This window comes from Pelobates fuscus, chromosome 10 (genome assembly GCF_036172605.1).
Source record: "Pelobates fuscus isolate aPelFus1 chromosome 10, aPelFus1.pri, whole genome shotgun sequence".
Classification (NCBI taxonomy): Eukaryota; Metazoa; Chordata; class Amphibia; order Anura; family Pelobatidae; genus Pelobates; species Pelobates fuscus.
In genome coordinates, this window is record NC_086326.1 from 146,601,031 (window position 1) to 146,615,144 (window position 14,114).

Here is a 14,114-nt window from a genome sequence, read left to right on the forward strand (position 1 = left end):
AGTTCAAAAAAGTCCCGAAACTACTGCTAAAACTTCCCAGAATGGCTCCAAAACTCTATGGAAAAGCCACTCCAACACCTCCACAGATGACGCTACATGCTACCCACAGACTCCAGCATGCACGGGCGCATTTCTGCATTTGTCGGCTGGTCTAAACACACTTTCAGCATCACTTAAATGAATGCTAATAACACTATAAATGGCTCCTAAATCACATAATACCATCTCTCGATGATTAAGATCTTTCTGTGTATAGGCTACAAATAGTTCACTGAATTCTCGATATTTCAAGAATAAATTGCCCCATTACAGAGATGTGTGTATTTTCTTACGTATAAGAGGTTACCTAGATTTAATGAGACCTATGAATGGAGGTGCTGGGGGGGAATGAGACACATGGGGACACTGAGGGCATCAGATACATGAATGGAGGTATTGGGGGTATGAGACACATGAATGGAGGTGCTGGGGGGAATAAGACACATGGGGACATGAGACACACGAATGGAGGTGTTGGGGGTACTAGACGAATGGAGGTGCTGGGAGGGTAATGACACATGGAAGAACTGGGGGCAGGATGTGACATATGGGGGTATGATATGTGGTGTATGGATCTATGGAACAATAGAACGTGTCTGCTGACTGCAGTTTTATACCATACAATACATCATATAACAGGGAGTATGAGAGCCTTTTTGGGAGAAAGGAAAGCGTATATAATTATTACAAGGACAGTCAGACCTAGCCATTCATCCATACTACACACATCCTGCATTCATTCTTCACATCAATTCTCTTAGTAATATTATTAACTTGTTATTTTTCTTTATTTTGAGTCAGTTTTATTTAGTACAATATTTTTATATTTATTATGGGTCTTCAGGCACTGAATTATATTAGTGATAGTCAAGTTATCAACAAAAATGTATTAAAACCGTTTCTAATAATTAACTTGCAAATGGGATAGCTGCTTCTTTAACGCTATAATCACGTTAAGCGAAGAATGATTAGGAACAGATGTCTGTCGACAAATTAAATCAAAACTTAATTGAGCCATACTGACCAATATCAAATGGTCATAGTAGACTGACATGAGAAATATCGGCACCCTGGGGGAATGAGACACATGGGGACACTGGGGGTATGACACACATGGGGACATTGGATGTATGAGACTCATGGGGACACGAGACACATGGGCCCACTGGGGGAATTACACATATGAATGAAGGTGCTGGGGGAAATTACACATATAGGGATCCTGGGGGTATGAGACCCATCGGGATACTGATGGTACTGGAAGAATGAGACACATGGGGATCCCGGAAGGTATGAGACACATGCGCACACTAGCGGTATGAGATGTGTATACATTTATATAAATACATTTTGTTTTAGCCCTTTCTCTTCTGCATTGTAAAGTTTGCAGGCAAATTTGTAGGTGGACAGGCACACGGCGCAGTAGTGCAGGGTAGCGTTCTTGTTTCCAAATAATGTATTAATTGGAGTGTAGCATTGAACAATTAAACATTTCAGACATTCTTAACAAGAAATCGTTTTCTCTCTTCTGGGAATCTTCTGATGTGGCAGAAGGTGACTAAACATTTTTTGCATTCTGAACATGACAATTATTTCTCTCCTGTGTGAATCCTTTGATGTTTCTTAAGAATTGACTTGCGAGCAAAACATTTCCCACATTCAGAACATGAAAATGGTTTCTCTCCTCTGTGAATCCTTTGATGTGTCTTGAGAGTTGACATGTGAGCAAAACATTTCCCACATTCAGAACATGAATATGATTTCTCTCCTGTATGAATCCTCATATGAATCTTAAGAGTGGATGAGTCACTGAAACTCTTGCCACATTCTGAACATGAAAATGGTTTCTCTCCTGTGTGAGTCATTTGATGTCTCTTAAGAGCTGACATGCGAGCAAAACATTTCCCACATACAGAACAAGAAAACGGTTTCTCTCCTCTGTGAATCCTTTGATGTGTGTTACGAGTGGAAGAGTCACTGAAACGTTTTCCACATTCTGAACATGAAAATGATTTCTCTCCTGTGTGAGTCCTTTGATGTCTCTCAAGAATTGACATGCGAGCAAAACATTTCCCACATTCAGAACATGAATATAATGTCTCTCCTGTGTGAATCATTTGATGTGTTTTAAGAATTGACATGCGAGCAAAACATTTCCCACATTCAGAACATAAAAACGGTTTCTCTCCTCTGTGAATCCTTTGATGTGTCTTAAGAGTGGAAGAGTTACTGAAACTTTTCCCACATTCAGAACATGAAAATAATTTCTCTCCTGTATGAATCCTTTGATGTGTCTTAAGAGTGGAAGAGTTACTGAAATGTTTTCCACATTCTAAACATGAATAGGATTTCTCTCCTGTGTGAATCCTTTGATGTATCTTAAGAGCTGACATGCGAGCAAAACATTTCCCACATACAGAACATGAAAACGGTTTCTCTCCGGTGTGAAGCTTTAGATGAGTCTTAAGATTGGAAGAGTTACTGAAACTTTTTCCGCATTCTGGACAGGAAAATGGTTTATCTCCCGCGTGAATCTTCATATGTTTATTGTAATTTGAGGTTTCTGCAAAGCGTTTCCCACATTCAAAACAAGAAAATGGTTTCTCTCCAGTGTGAGTCCTCTCATGTATCTTAAGAATTGACATGCGAGCAAAACATTTCCCACATTCAGAACATGAAAATGGTTTCTCTCCAGTGTAGGTCTTCTCATGTATTCTAAGATTTGAATGTTCAGTGAAACATTTCCCACATTCTGTACATGAAAAAGTTTCTTCTCCTGTATGAATCCTTACATGTTTCTTAATATCTGAAGTTTCAGTGAAGCATTTTCTACATTCAGAAGAGTTTTGTGTTCCAGTATGACAAGTGGGGGTAAGAAGGTCTAAGGTGGTTAAATTTCCATCCTCATATGATGTTGATTCCTCCTTAATAAGAGTAGATGAATATTCTCTGTGTGTATGTTCTGTGGGTGCATAAATGTCTATGTCTCCCGGAATTTCTTCTTTGTAGGATACTGATTCATTATCTCCTGTGGGTGTATAAACCTTTGTGATGGTGAGAGCACTGGCTTCACATGAGTCTGATTCTACCTTAATAAGGTCAGGTAGATATTCTGTCTGTCTATGGTCTGTGCCTCTATAAATATCAGTGTTCATGGTTGTGCAAATGGAAGCTTCAACAAGATTTCCATCTTGCCATGAGACCGATTCCTCCTTAATATGAGTAGATGTATATTCTATCTCTGCATCTTCTGTGGGTGTATAGACGTCTGTGTGAGTTACTTCTTCCCATGAGTTGGATTCCTCCTTAATATGAATAGAAGTATATTCTATCTGTGTACATTCTGTAGGTGCATAACGGTCTGTGTCTGGGAGATTTCCTCCGTCAGACAAGTCTGATTCCTCTTTAATATGAGCAGGTGGATATTCTATCTGTGCATCTTCTGTGGGTGTATAATTGTCTGGTAGATTTCCTTCTTCCCATGAGTCAGATTCCTCCTTAATATGAGTAGATGGATATTCCATCTGTGCATCTTCTGTGGTTGTATAAATGTCTGTGTCTGGGAGATTTCCTTCCTCATAAGAGTCTGATTCCTCCTTAATATGAGTAGAAATATATTCTATCGGTGCATCTTCTGTGGTTGTATAAATGTCTGGGAGATTTTCTTCTTCAAGCGAGTCTGATTCCTCCTTAATATGAGTCGATGGATATTCTGTCTTTATATGTTGTCTGGACGTATTATTGTCTCTGATATTTTCCACCTGAGATTCTGTGGTTTTATGACTCGATTTACTGCTTGGTGTACTGACTGCCACACAGTTTATTTTTTGACTAACTGCAATTTTATTATCTTCGGTTATATAATCTGGAGAAGAAGCTGAAGAGTTAAATTCACCAGTTTCATTTCTGTTCATGGAACCATCTATTGGAAAGAAAATACATAAAATTAACATTTTCTTAACTGACATCCCAAGAGAAGGAGGTCTGGAGATCCTAATAAATAATTTCCTTAAAGCTGACTCAAATACTAACTGTCACATAGTTTATTTGTGATTTTGGTATCATCAGAAACTAAACTGTAAAATTCACTGGTTTTATTTCGGTTTACGGAACCATCTATTAAAAAACAGAAAATATTTAATGTTAGAACATTTGAAGATATGTAGGAATTCAAAATGCAATTGCTGTCTTACGCACTAAGGAAATGTTAATGTTGTGGTTTTGGTACGTAGACCCTGTCCCTTTGTGACAAACGTAAATACCATCACTGATGAGAAGCAGCAATGTTTACATTTGTCAATAAGGATTCCTCTAGTGCCCATCAATCAGACCTACAATGACACAGTCACTAGAGACATTTCCTTGTGGAGATTCTTCAAAGACTTTACATTGGGCATTACAATGTTCTTATAGAGAAGTAATGGATTCAATGCTAGCGCACCAGGATCAGAGTAAGAATGCTTATCAGAGAGTTCAAAAGTCATAATCTCAGATTGGAGCGGTTCAGTGTGAAAAGATCTCCATACTGTAAGTGTGCCCTCTATTTGATTAACTCCCCTCTAATAACACATCTGTGGGACTCCTATCAGAGAATTAAAGAAATCTGTGCGGTTATTGTGGTGACGGAAATAGTGGTGAATGCAGGATCCTCTGCCCTGTTCTAGCCTTGAGTGAAGAGGGGGTGACCATTCCATTTCCAGTTTATAGTTCTTGGGATAAAGCTGGAACGGAGCTGTGGAGTGAGGCTACGGCATTGTCTAACCAAGTGATATTGCCAATTATGGCACAAAAATACGTAAGTGAATTTTCTTAGTAGCCCCTACTTACTACTCTTTTATGACTTACTCATTGCAGTGGTGATCGGACATTGATTAGTGAGGTGAGTTTCTACCTAAAATTTGAAACAAGTTATATAGAGGCTGGATGAACCAGAATGGCTTCTTGTTCAGTAGACGTCCACTTTATCAAACCGTGCAGCAGCTATCCATGAAAACTATCATAGGACTGAACTGATAGCTAATAACTTGTCATAAGGATTCCTTGTGACTTCATAGAATAATGTAACTAAAAGGATGGGCCTTGCAAAAAGGCAGTGGCCATCACATCTGACTTGTGTTGTTATGGACATTATAAAATATTACAGGTTTTTAGAATGAAAATATGTATTTCTTAAACGGTGTAATTTGTCTTTAAGAGATTTTGCAAATTGACACGGTGTTAGAAATGGAACATATTGTTGCTCATGCAATGTTCCTTTTCTTATCAAACTGATATCTTACCGAGATACGTAAATAAGATGGTTCGAGTAAGACGCCATTTTGGCCTAGGTAAGTGTGACACCAAGTATGGGGCCGTGTGTATGCATCATACCCTTAAGTTTTAGTCCAAACATAGGTCATGACAATAGACAGATTAATGTGTTCTCATGTGAGATGAACAGGTATAACATCACCTCTGCTTTGTAATCCAAGTCAAAGATAATAAAATCAATTGTTTTGTCCTCATAGCTTGTGTAATCACTTTACAGACCTCACATTGTCTAATTGTTACCGGGTGTTTGAGGATATAAGTGAACGATATCTGCTCTATAACCAAACACAATTCTGAGTAAACTTTGTCTCACCCAATGAGATTAGGGGGTGGTGACTCTCCATCATCACTTGCTTGTAAGTTTCCTTTCGGCCTTTTAAATATTTCCAAACCTACAAGAAATAACAGACAGTGAGATCCCAACATCTTAATTCAGTCACCATCCAGACACATCCCCGGTGTAGACTTAAAGGGACACTCCAGTGCCAGGAAAACAATCTGTTTTCCTGGCATTGCAGGTCCCCTCCCACCACCCATCCCCAGTTGATGAAGGGGTGAAAACCCTTTCAATCACTTACATGAGACCCCCGCCGATGTCCCTCGGCGGTGGTTTCGTGGCACCGCCGCTTTTCCCCTTCCTTACGTCAGCTGGTGGGCGAGACTGATCCCTCCCGTCGGCTGAGGAGACCTAATGCACATGCGCGGCAATGCTGGTTCCATAGTAGACAGCCACTAGAGGTGGAGTTAACCCTGCAAGGTAATTATTGCAGTTTATAAAAAACTGCAATAATTACACTTGCAGGGCTAACGGTAGTGGAAGTTGGCACTCAGACCACTCCAATGGGCAGTAGTGGTCTGGGTGCCTGGAGTGTCCCTTTAAGCATTCATTTTTTGTAAGAATTGATATTGAGATGAAAATAAGGACATTCGTCTGAACAATGAGTCACCAAATGGCATAATGGCATTTGTTTGGTGCGCGTTCGTTCATTCTTCCATGTGCTATTTGCCCATTCATGTGACATGGACAGCGTCTGCATCACACAAAGGGTAGGGTGAGGAAACCATCTTGATCTGCAACGGGCTTGGCCAATGGGGTAAGCTGGGCCAATGGAGCAAACACTATTTAAATACAAAGCAGGGTCATGTTTACTCCACACTGTGTGACTTATTGTTTTTCTGTGTCTGAAACTGTTGAGGAATACCACTTACAGAGCAGACTGAGCCCATTTCATTTAAGAGACAGTAGGCATTCTTTTTCTCTGCACTTCCTTTCTTTGGTGCGCTGCACAGCTTGAACACATCGTGCCGACCAACACGTGCTAAGTTTAATTTAGCATTCTTAGTGAACGTAAATGGTTGTTGTTAATTCGTTCGTTACTTCTTCTTAGTTTGGTTTATGGATCTGTGAGTAACTGTAAGAGATCCAAGGTAGCTGTAGCACACAATGTTTTACATCTAAATAGTATTATTCATTAAAACTACATTTTTTATAGTAATTTACATTTGTAAAACCTTTTTTGCTCGCCTGTGTTTCTGCTTGTGGTACATGCAGGCCGAACAGTTTTGTGCCCATTTGCAGAGGTGCAGAAAATAAGTCTTACTTTATTTTAGTTTAAAAAATATTGTTTTGGGAGTCTGGCCGCCGAGCTGCACAGACGTGCATGGAAGGAGCTCCTGCCAGGCGGGCAGCAAAATGGACCATAACGGAGGCTATTCAGCCCCAAATCACACCAAGGTGCATTACCCACACTGGGGATGCACCGCAGACTCGAGGGACACCTTCCCGGAGCCTGTCGGAGCCCTGAATCCGAAAAGAGACCTGCGGCCTACGGGAGTAGGGGCCGGGGAGAGACGGCCGCTCTATCCGGCACCGGATCCCCTCAGAGGCGCTCCTGATCTCCCAACACCCCCCCCTTGGACCGGTGGGGGTTATCCCGGTACCCACAAACCAAGCGGACCGACACAACGACGAAAGACTGCAGCCTCGCAGCCAGCAGTGACCCCAGCCTGCCAGGGCACACCTAAGATGGCCGCCCAGCACGGGCCTAAAGGCGGGAACACGAGCTGTTATACACGCGCTCGCCAACTGGAAGCTCTAGATCTCCTCTGCTCAGGCTTCCACGAACTCATATGCAATAAGGGACTGTCCCACAGTCAAGCGGCTCGAATGGTGGCCTCTTGGCTCCGACCGGAGACCCGCCGCCGCCACTACGGACTTCCACAACAAGCCCTCAGGGCGGCCACCCGACCAACCGCACAACGACGTCCGCAAAGGCGGGAAATCCCGGGCGCAAGCACCCAAGCCACCACAACCCAGAGAGGGACCTGCCGGCCCACACTACTTGCTCCACACTCAACGTACCCGACAACCGCAGGCCAGCAGGGCTCAGCCCCAAATGGGAGGAATTGGATCCAGGCACAGCAAACCCGGGGAGAATCGATGCTGCCGACCGGGGAGGCTGTGAACAAACGAAAAGATGGGCGCGACACTCACCAAGCACAGCCACAAAACTGCAACCAGACAATCACGAGAAATCCCAGGGCTGACATGGCTCTACCAAGCCGAGGTATCGGCTGATCGTGCCACATACTCTTGAGTAAGGTACCCATGTCCCCTAAAGGACTTACAGCCAACACCCAGCCTGTCGGTACCAAACTAGTGACCCAAAAGCTGCCGTAATAATGCGACACTTTACCTTATTATTTTGGTTTGAAAGACCTAGTTATGCTTTATTTTAGCTACACATGTTTGAACATAAGTTTATTATCGATGTGACCTACGCTTTAGTTTAACTCTCATTGCTTGACAACTGCACATAGTTAAATACTTGACTGACCACCTGCTAGTTAGCCATGCTCCTTTTCTCACTATGTTTAGCAAACCAGTGATACTTATATGCTACACTAGTACATTGAGCCAATCGGTACAATATAGTGGTTAACCAAGAACCCCACTCACTAAGCACGCACCACTCAGCCTACAGTGATCAGCTAAGTTAAACCTCTGTATGCTAGTTGTCCTATTAGTCCACTCATTCTAGGGCTTGTGAAGCCTTAAGTATTAGCTTGCTAATGTAACCCATACTGATGAATATGTTAGACAGGGCTGGAGTGGTAAAGCATGGCTAGTCAGTACACTCTCTGTCTGTCTGTCCTCATGTTAGTCTACTCACTCTAGGGCCTGTTATGTATTAGCTTGCGACGACAACCCATAACGATGTACATGATAGAGCCTGAGTGGTAAAGCATGAATACATAATGTTAACCTGTGAAAGCTTATGCCAAACTATCTTCTTATCCTAAAAAGTATGTTTATAACCGTTATATCTCATAAAAAATGTGCTGTTTATCCATGCCACAAAGTTTGAAACTGAAAAGCCTGTGCTCGCTATTGTGGCGCTACAGGTCCCTATGTTATGTTACTATATGCACACGAAAAATAAAGAATTTAAAAAAAAAAAAAAAAATTGTTTTTGTGCTTTGTTTGCAAGAGAGTTGTTTTATCAAACATAGTTCCAACTGAACACAAAAATGTAGTTAAACACAATCCCCCATTTTGGAGCATTCTAGAAGTATGACTGTTGAAATTACCCCACAAAGCATTTGTGAAAGTAGACACTCCATGGTATCTCGTATGTGATGGACATTTTTCAAATCTGATATGTGCCAATGTGATCGAACCACCCAAATTATGCTCAACAAAGTCGTCTGAACAAAACAGTACCCTCAATGTACACCTTTGGCACTATCTTGCGAAGTTACAGTGCTATAGAAGAGATCTGACCAGTTCAGTTTTTGCCATTTGAATTTTGATAGATGAATTTGATGGGCCTATTCCGCATTTTGACAGTTCAAATAAATGCCTACCACTGATGAACGTAGACACCACATGGTATGTCATATGGTATATTTTGATCCTTATTATACAAAATAAGGACCAAATAGCACCAATTTCTTTCAAAGTTTAATTTGTAAACTTGATATGTTCTACTGTAATAAAAATCACTAAATTGCACTCAGCTATATGTACAGAATGATCCTCTTCGCATACCCTGGTCACGTTTTTGTTAAAATACAGAGCTGAATTTATAACCTGCCCATTGCAGTGTTAAAAAAAAAAAAAAAGCCAAATTGATGATGGGTGTATGTGACAAATGCTCTTTTCTACGGACGTTTGCCAGTTGGAGCTGGCCTCCTGCCCACCCATTATGGTCCAGGTCTGAGACACTGTTTGGGAGTTACCCTGCCCAGTCGCCTTTACCAGCTTTCCCTTCATTCGAATGGAACCGAAAACTAGCACCGTGGCGGCCGTTCGCATGAAGAAACCCATGAATGGTCCTCAGCGGTATTTAGCCGCGACTGCTACGGAACTAATTTCAGCATGAGGTGTCCTTGCAGTTCCTGGGCAGGTTGGTCCATGTTTTGGAACCACTTTGCGATGCACCAGGAGAGCGCTTTTTGGAAGAAAGGTGCCTGAGACTAAGGGAAACAAACGCTCCCTGAGAGCCAGGTGGAGCACCCCGTATTTCGACGCAGGAGCTCACAAAAGTTGACCAGCAAAAGCACCAAACGTCTTGGAAATATTTTGGGCTAGGACCACGTGTGCGGCCGGTCAGAACTTTGTCTCTTTCCCTACACTGTGTGGATCTGAGCACTATTTGGACAAGTTGGGCCCTCAGATCAGGGCTGTTTGGGGATGTATGAAATGTGGGGTTATTTTATGTTTTTATGATGTTTTGAGGTACTTTTATGTTTTGTGTTGGGCACTGTTCCTGGGAGATAATTAGTTTATCGGTCTTCAACTTAATTATTTCCCAGGCCCAGAGATTCCTTGGAGTGGTTTGTGTTGAATACAATAGAGACCTCATGCTGGGGTCTGTGCATAAAAGGCCGCATTTGGCTCATTAACACCAGTTGTACTCCCAGAACTATGTGTCGTCTAGTTGCCTGGAGTGGAAAGGGCTATTCACTGCTCAGCATCTTGTTCTAGCTCGTGGAGAATTCAGCGTGGAAAGTCCTTGTGTGGCATCCAGTCCCTAGGAGGGAATAGAGCTAGTCCTCTATCCTGTTATAGGACGGAGAGGCTCCAGGAGGACCCCAGTCAAGCCATGGCGACTGGGCAGAAGCGCTGAGGTTTCCCCGGTTCCAGCTAAGATGTAATCCTTGGCACAGGCAACCAGACGGTGTACAGGGAGCTCTGCTACATGTGTACAGTGCATTTTGGCAGCTTGCATATTTAAATTACACCATTAAAGCATATCATTTGCAAAATGGAACACCGTGTGAACTATCACATGATATATTTTGAGCTTTATTGATATACCATTTTTACACCGTAAAAAAAATAAATTTAGATTAAATTTTTTTCTCTCAATTTTTACACAAACATTGTATACTTTAAATGTCATGCCTCTCACTGCTATATACATTATCTGAACCATACTCCGAAAACATCTCCTGAGTACAACAGTACCCCGTATGCATACCATTGCAAAGTAACAATCTCAATCCTAATCCCATTCTAAATCCAGAATCCTAAACCAAACCCTAATCCCAAACTAATCCTAAATGTAGTCAGAAATTTCACCTTAATTCTAACCAATACCCTAATCTTATGTCCAACCCGAATTATAACCTTAATCCTAACCCCAGAAATAGCTTTAGAAGAAGGATTCCCGGGCCCTAATCTTAAACCTAATCCAACTCCTAAAATTTCTACACATAAAATCTTATACATTTTTAAACTGGGCTCTACCAGAGGTCCAGTTCCCCTCTGATGAGCCAGAGTGGCAAAACGCACGTCAGGGGCACGGACTAGCTCTATCCACAGCCACTGAACCAACAGTGTTTAACCACTATCTGCTTAACATGAGCATTTTTTTTTGTTTTTGTTTTTTTACTAAATTACCAACTCGCTCCTAGCTTAGATACCAGTCACCGCTACAACACGAGCGGGTTAGTTAGGAGCAGTGGTTCTTTGTTTGTCTAACTTCTTGCACCTAGCTTCGTTACCAGACGCCGCTACTATTAGAGCGGCTAGGCTAGGAGCAGCGGTTCTTTTATTATAAGACTTATACCTGGGAAGGCTATCCAGTCACACCGCTAAGATTTGCGCGGACACCTAGGTTGGATATGTATTCCAGCACACTCCTGCAGGGTTTTGGAGGGAGGAGGTTTTTGTTACCACCATGATAGTGGGCAAATCAGGTGGTTTCTTAAGGGGTACCCTCGAAGGCTCAGTTGATAGGGCACCTTATCTTAGATATCACACCATAGCCATTTACTTTTCTTTGTCTATTGATACTTGGGTTTTCTGGTGTGAGCAGGGTATAGCCCTACTCACACTACATTGCCGTCTGTGGAGATTTAAATCCCCATTGAAGGTGCTGCATGCCAATTTCACTCTGAGCTCCGCATGCAGCTCACATGTCAGTCTGGGGTCACTAAAGACTGCCCCAGAAAACAGAGTGGAGAATCAAGTATCAGTTGATATCTTTGTTTCCCCTGGTGTGAGCAGGGATTTAACCCGGCTCACACCACAATGTAGTTATATAGAAGAAGCTGCGTGTCGTGCTGACTTACAGCGCTGCATGCAGCTCACTAAAAATGGCTCCAGCTGACACTGATATCAACTACTCACACCAAATCTGCAGGACGTGTCCCAAAAGGCATTAAAGCCCATTATAGTTAGGACATGTTCTAAAATCCTCAAAGTGTAGAAAACGATGGTTTGTTTCTCCCCTCTGTCCGTGCCAGCACTGTGTCTGTGGCAAACCTAGCCACTTCTGAACTATATTTATTTTGGGTTGTCCGTAGGCTGAATGCATACTGTGTATCTTTAACTGTATATGTGCTGTATTATGGCCGTTCGCATGCTGGCAGCCGTACGCTGCCAGCATACCAAGCATTCGTTTTCCGTTACACCAGCTATCCAGGCCGTTCGCCATACGAATGTGGGCTCCCCAGGTAGACCACCCACTCACCAGTCGTGTGGCACCAATTAACCGATTGCAACAATGTTGCAATCGGTAATTAAGGGCTCTCCTAGGTGGCCGTCGTTCGGCTACCGACCATGCGGCGGTCGGCCATCTTGGATCCTTTGTCTCTGCAGCGGTGTTCGGTCCTCGAGAGCCTGGAACCAAAAACGGCTACTCAATGATCCGAACACCGCTGGACTTCCAGAGCGTTCGGGAGTTCCGCGTTCGGCACATTATGTTCCCCATAAATGTTCGGTACTTTTAAACCGAACTCAATGTTTTAATGTATTTTGTGCGGCGTTCGGTTAGTTTAGCTGGGATCGGAGCGGTATTCTCACTAAATGTGCCCGCCGACCCCAGCTATCTACCGAACGGTCATTCGTCTAAAAGCGAGTAAAAATGTATAAAATATGGATTTCTGTGTAAATTGTCGGTTTTGCTCCACGAGGGGATAATCCACTTAATCGTCCATTTTAGTGGGAGTATCCCTCTCGTGCAGCAATGCCTGTTGGGATAATTACAATGCCTGATGGGAGAAATCCCCTGTAACATCTGTAAGGAAACCCCTTGCAAGGGGAACTGCATAAATATGGAAGTCTGTGAATAAAGCAAGTTAGTTGACTCCCAAACTGTGTTTCGTCCGGTTATTGGGAGGATTGGGGATATTGCCGTGCTTTCTACTCTGACTGTGGATTTCCTGAGGATACCAACGGATATCGTGTACTATTATACTGCATTCCGTTGGTGGCAAGCGACGGGATCCGAACCTTACAGCTGAAAAGCAGCGTTCGTGTAAACGGGAACTACCGAACAAGGAAAGCAAGGGCAATTCGTATGGAGATTGATTATACCATACTGAAACGACAGACTTTAAAAGAGCTACTGGAAGCCAGGGGTAAGATAGCCAGCAACAAATCTAAGGCTGTGCTGATCGCTGAACTGATGGAGGGAGACAGAGCCCGCAGCGCTACACCTCCACCAGCCATGGAAGAGACCCCATACCAGAAAGAGCTAAGGACCAGGATGGCTTTTCTGCCACAGCCAGTACCCTTGGAAATATTGACCGTGCTGATGTCAGATGTGCATGATTATCTGATGGCAAACCGCACACCGGAGACACCGCCTAGAGCAGAGTCTGTTACTGCCTCCACATACGGACAGGTAAAACCCAAAGTCCCACATCACGCATTTAAAGCGTTTTGTGAAGAAAAGGACGAGATTGATGGGTATTTACAGGATTTTGAGCGGCTGTGCGATTTGCACGACTTGGAACCCGCAGTATGGGTGCCGCTGCTGGCAGGCAAATTATCGGGTAGGGCAGCTGAAGCCTACCGCGCTGTGCCCCGAGAGGACAGCAAAGATTACCCTAAAGTAAAGAGGGCGATCTTGGAGAGGTATGCCATTACCCCAGAGGCGTACCGGCGCAAGTTCAGGGGCTTGCGCAAACCTGAGAAAGATTCTCATGCCGAGTGGGCGCACAAGCTGGATCAAGCATCACTAGGCTGGATACAGGCCAGCAACGCTACTAATATGGAAGAGTTGCGACAGTTAATGCTGCTGGAACAGTTCTTTAATGGTTTGTCTCCAGAAGCACAAGAATGGGTGAGAGACCGTAAACCACTCACCCTAACCGAAGCCGCTAGATTGGCGGATCAGCATTTTGATGCCAGGAGGCATCACGGACTCCAAAATAAGACTCTCCCTCGGATTACCGGGCCACCCAATACTTTTTCTCCTACCAGCCCCACAGTACCCCTGCACAGGCCAGCACTGAATACTCCACCACCC

General features: G+C 43.3%; 2 protein-coding genes across 2 annotated transcripts in view; both read right to left on the bottom strand.

Moving 5' to 3' along the window:
* Window positions 1-14,114, bottom strand: part of LOC134575157 (zinc finger protein 665-like) — a 400,405-nt gene that overhangs the window by 333,971 nt on the left and 52,320 nt on the right. The window lies entirely within an intron of this gene.
* Window positions 880-5,687, bottom strand: LOC134575167 (oocyte zinc finger protein XlCOF6-like). The gene is made up of 2 exons (XM_063434392.1): window positions 5,663-5,687; window positions 880-3,961 (listed from the first exon to the last, which is right to left on the bottom strand). The coding sequence occupies exon 2, from the start codon at window positions 3,951-3,953 to the stop codon at window positions 1,629-1,631; it is 2,325 nt and encodes a 774-aa protein (XP_063290462.1). The 5' UTR covers window positions 3,954-3,961; window positions 5,663-5,687; the 3' UTR covers window positions 880-1,628.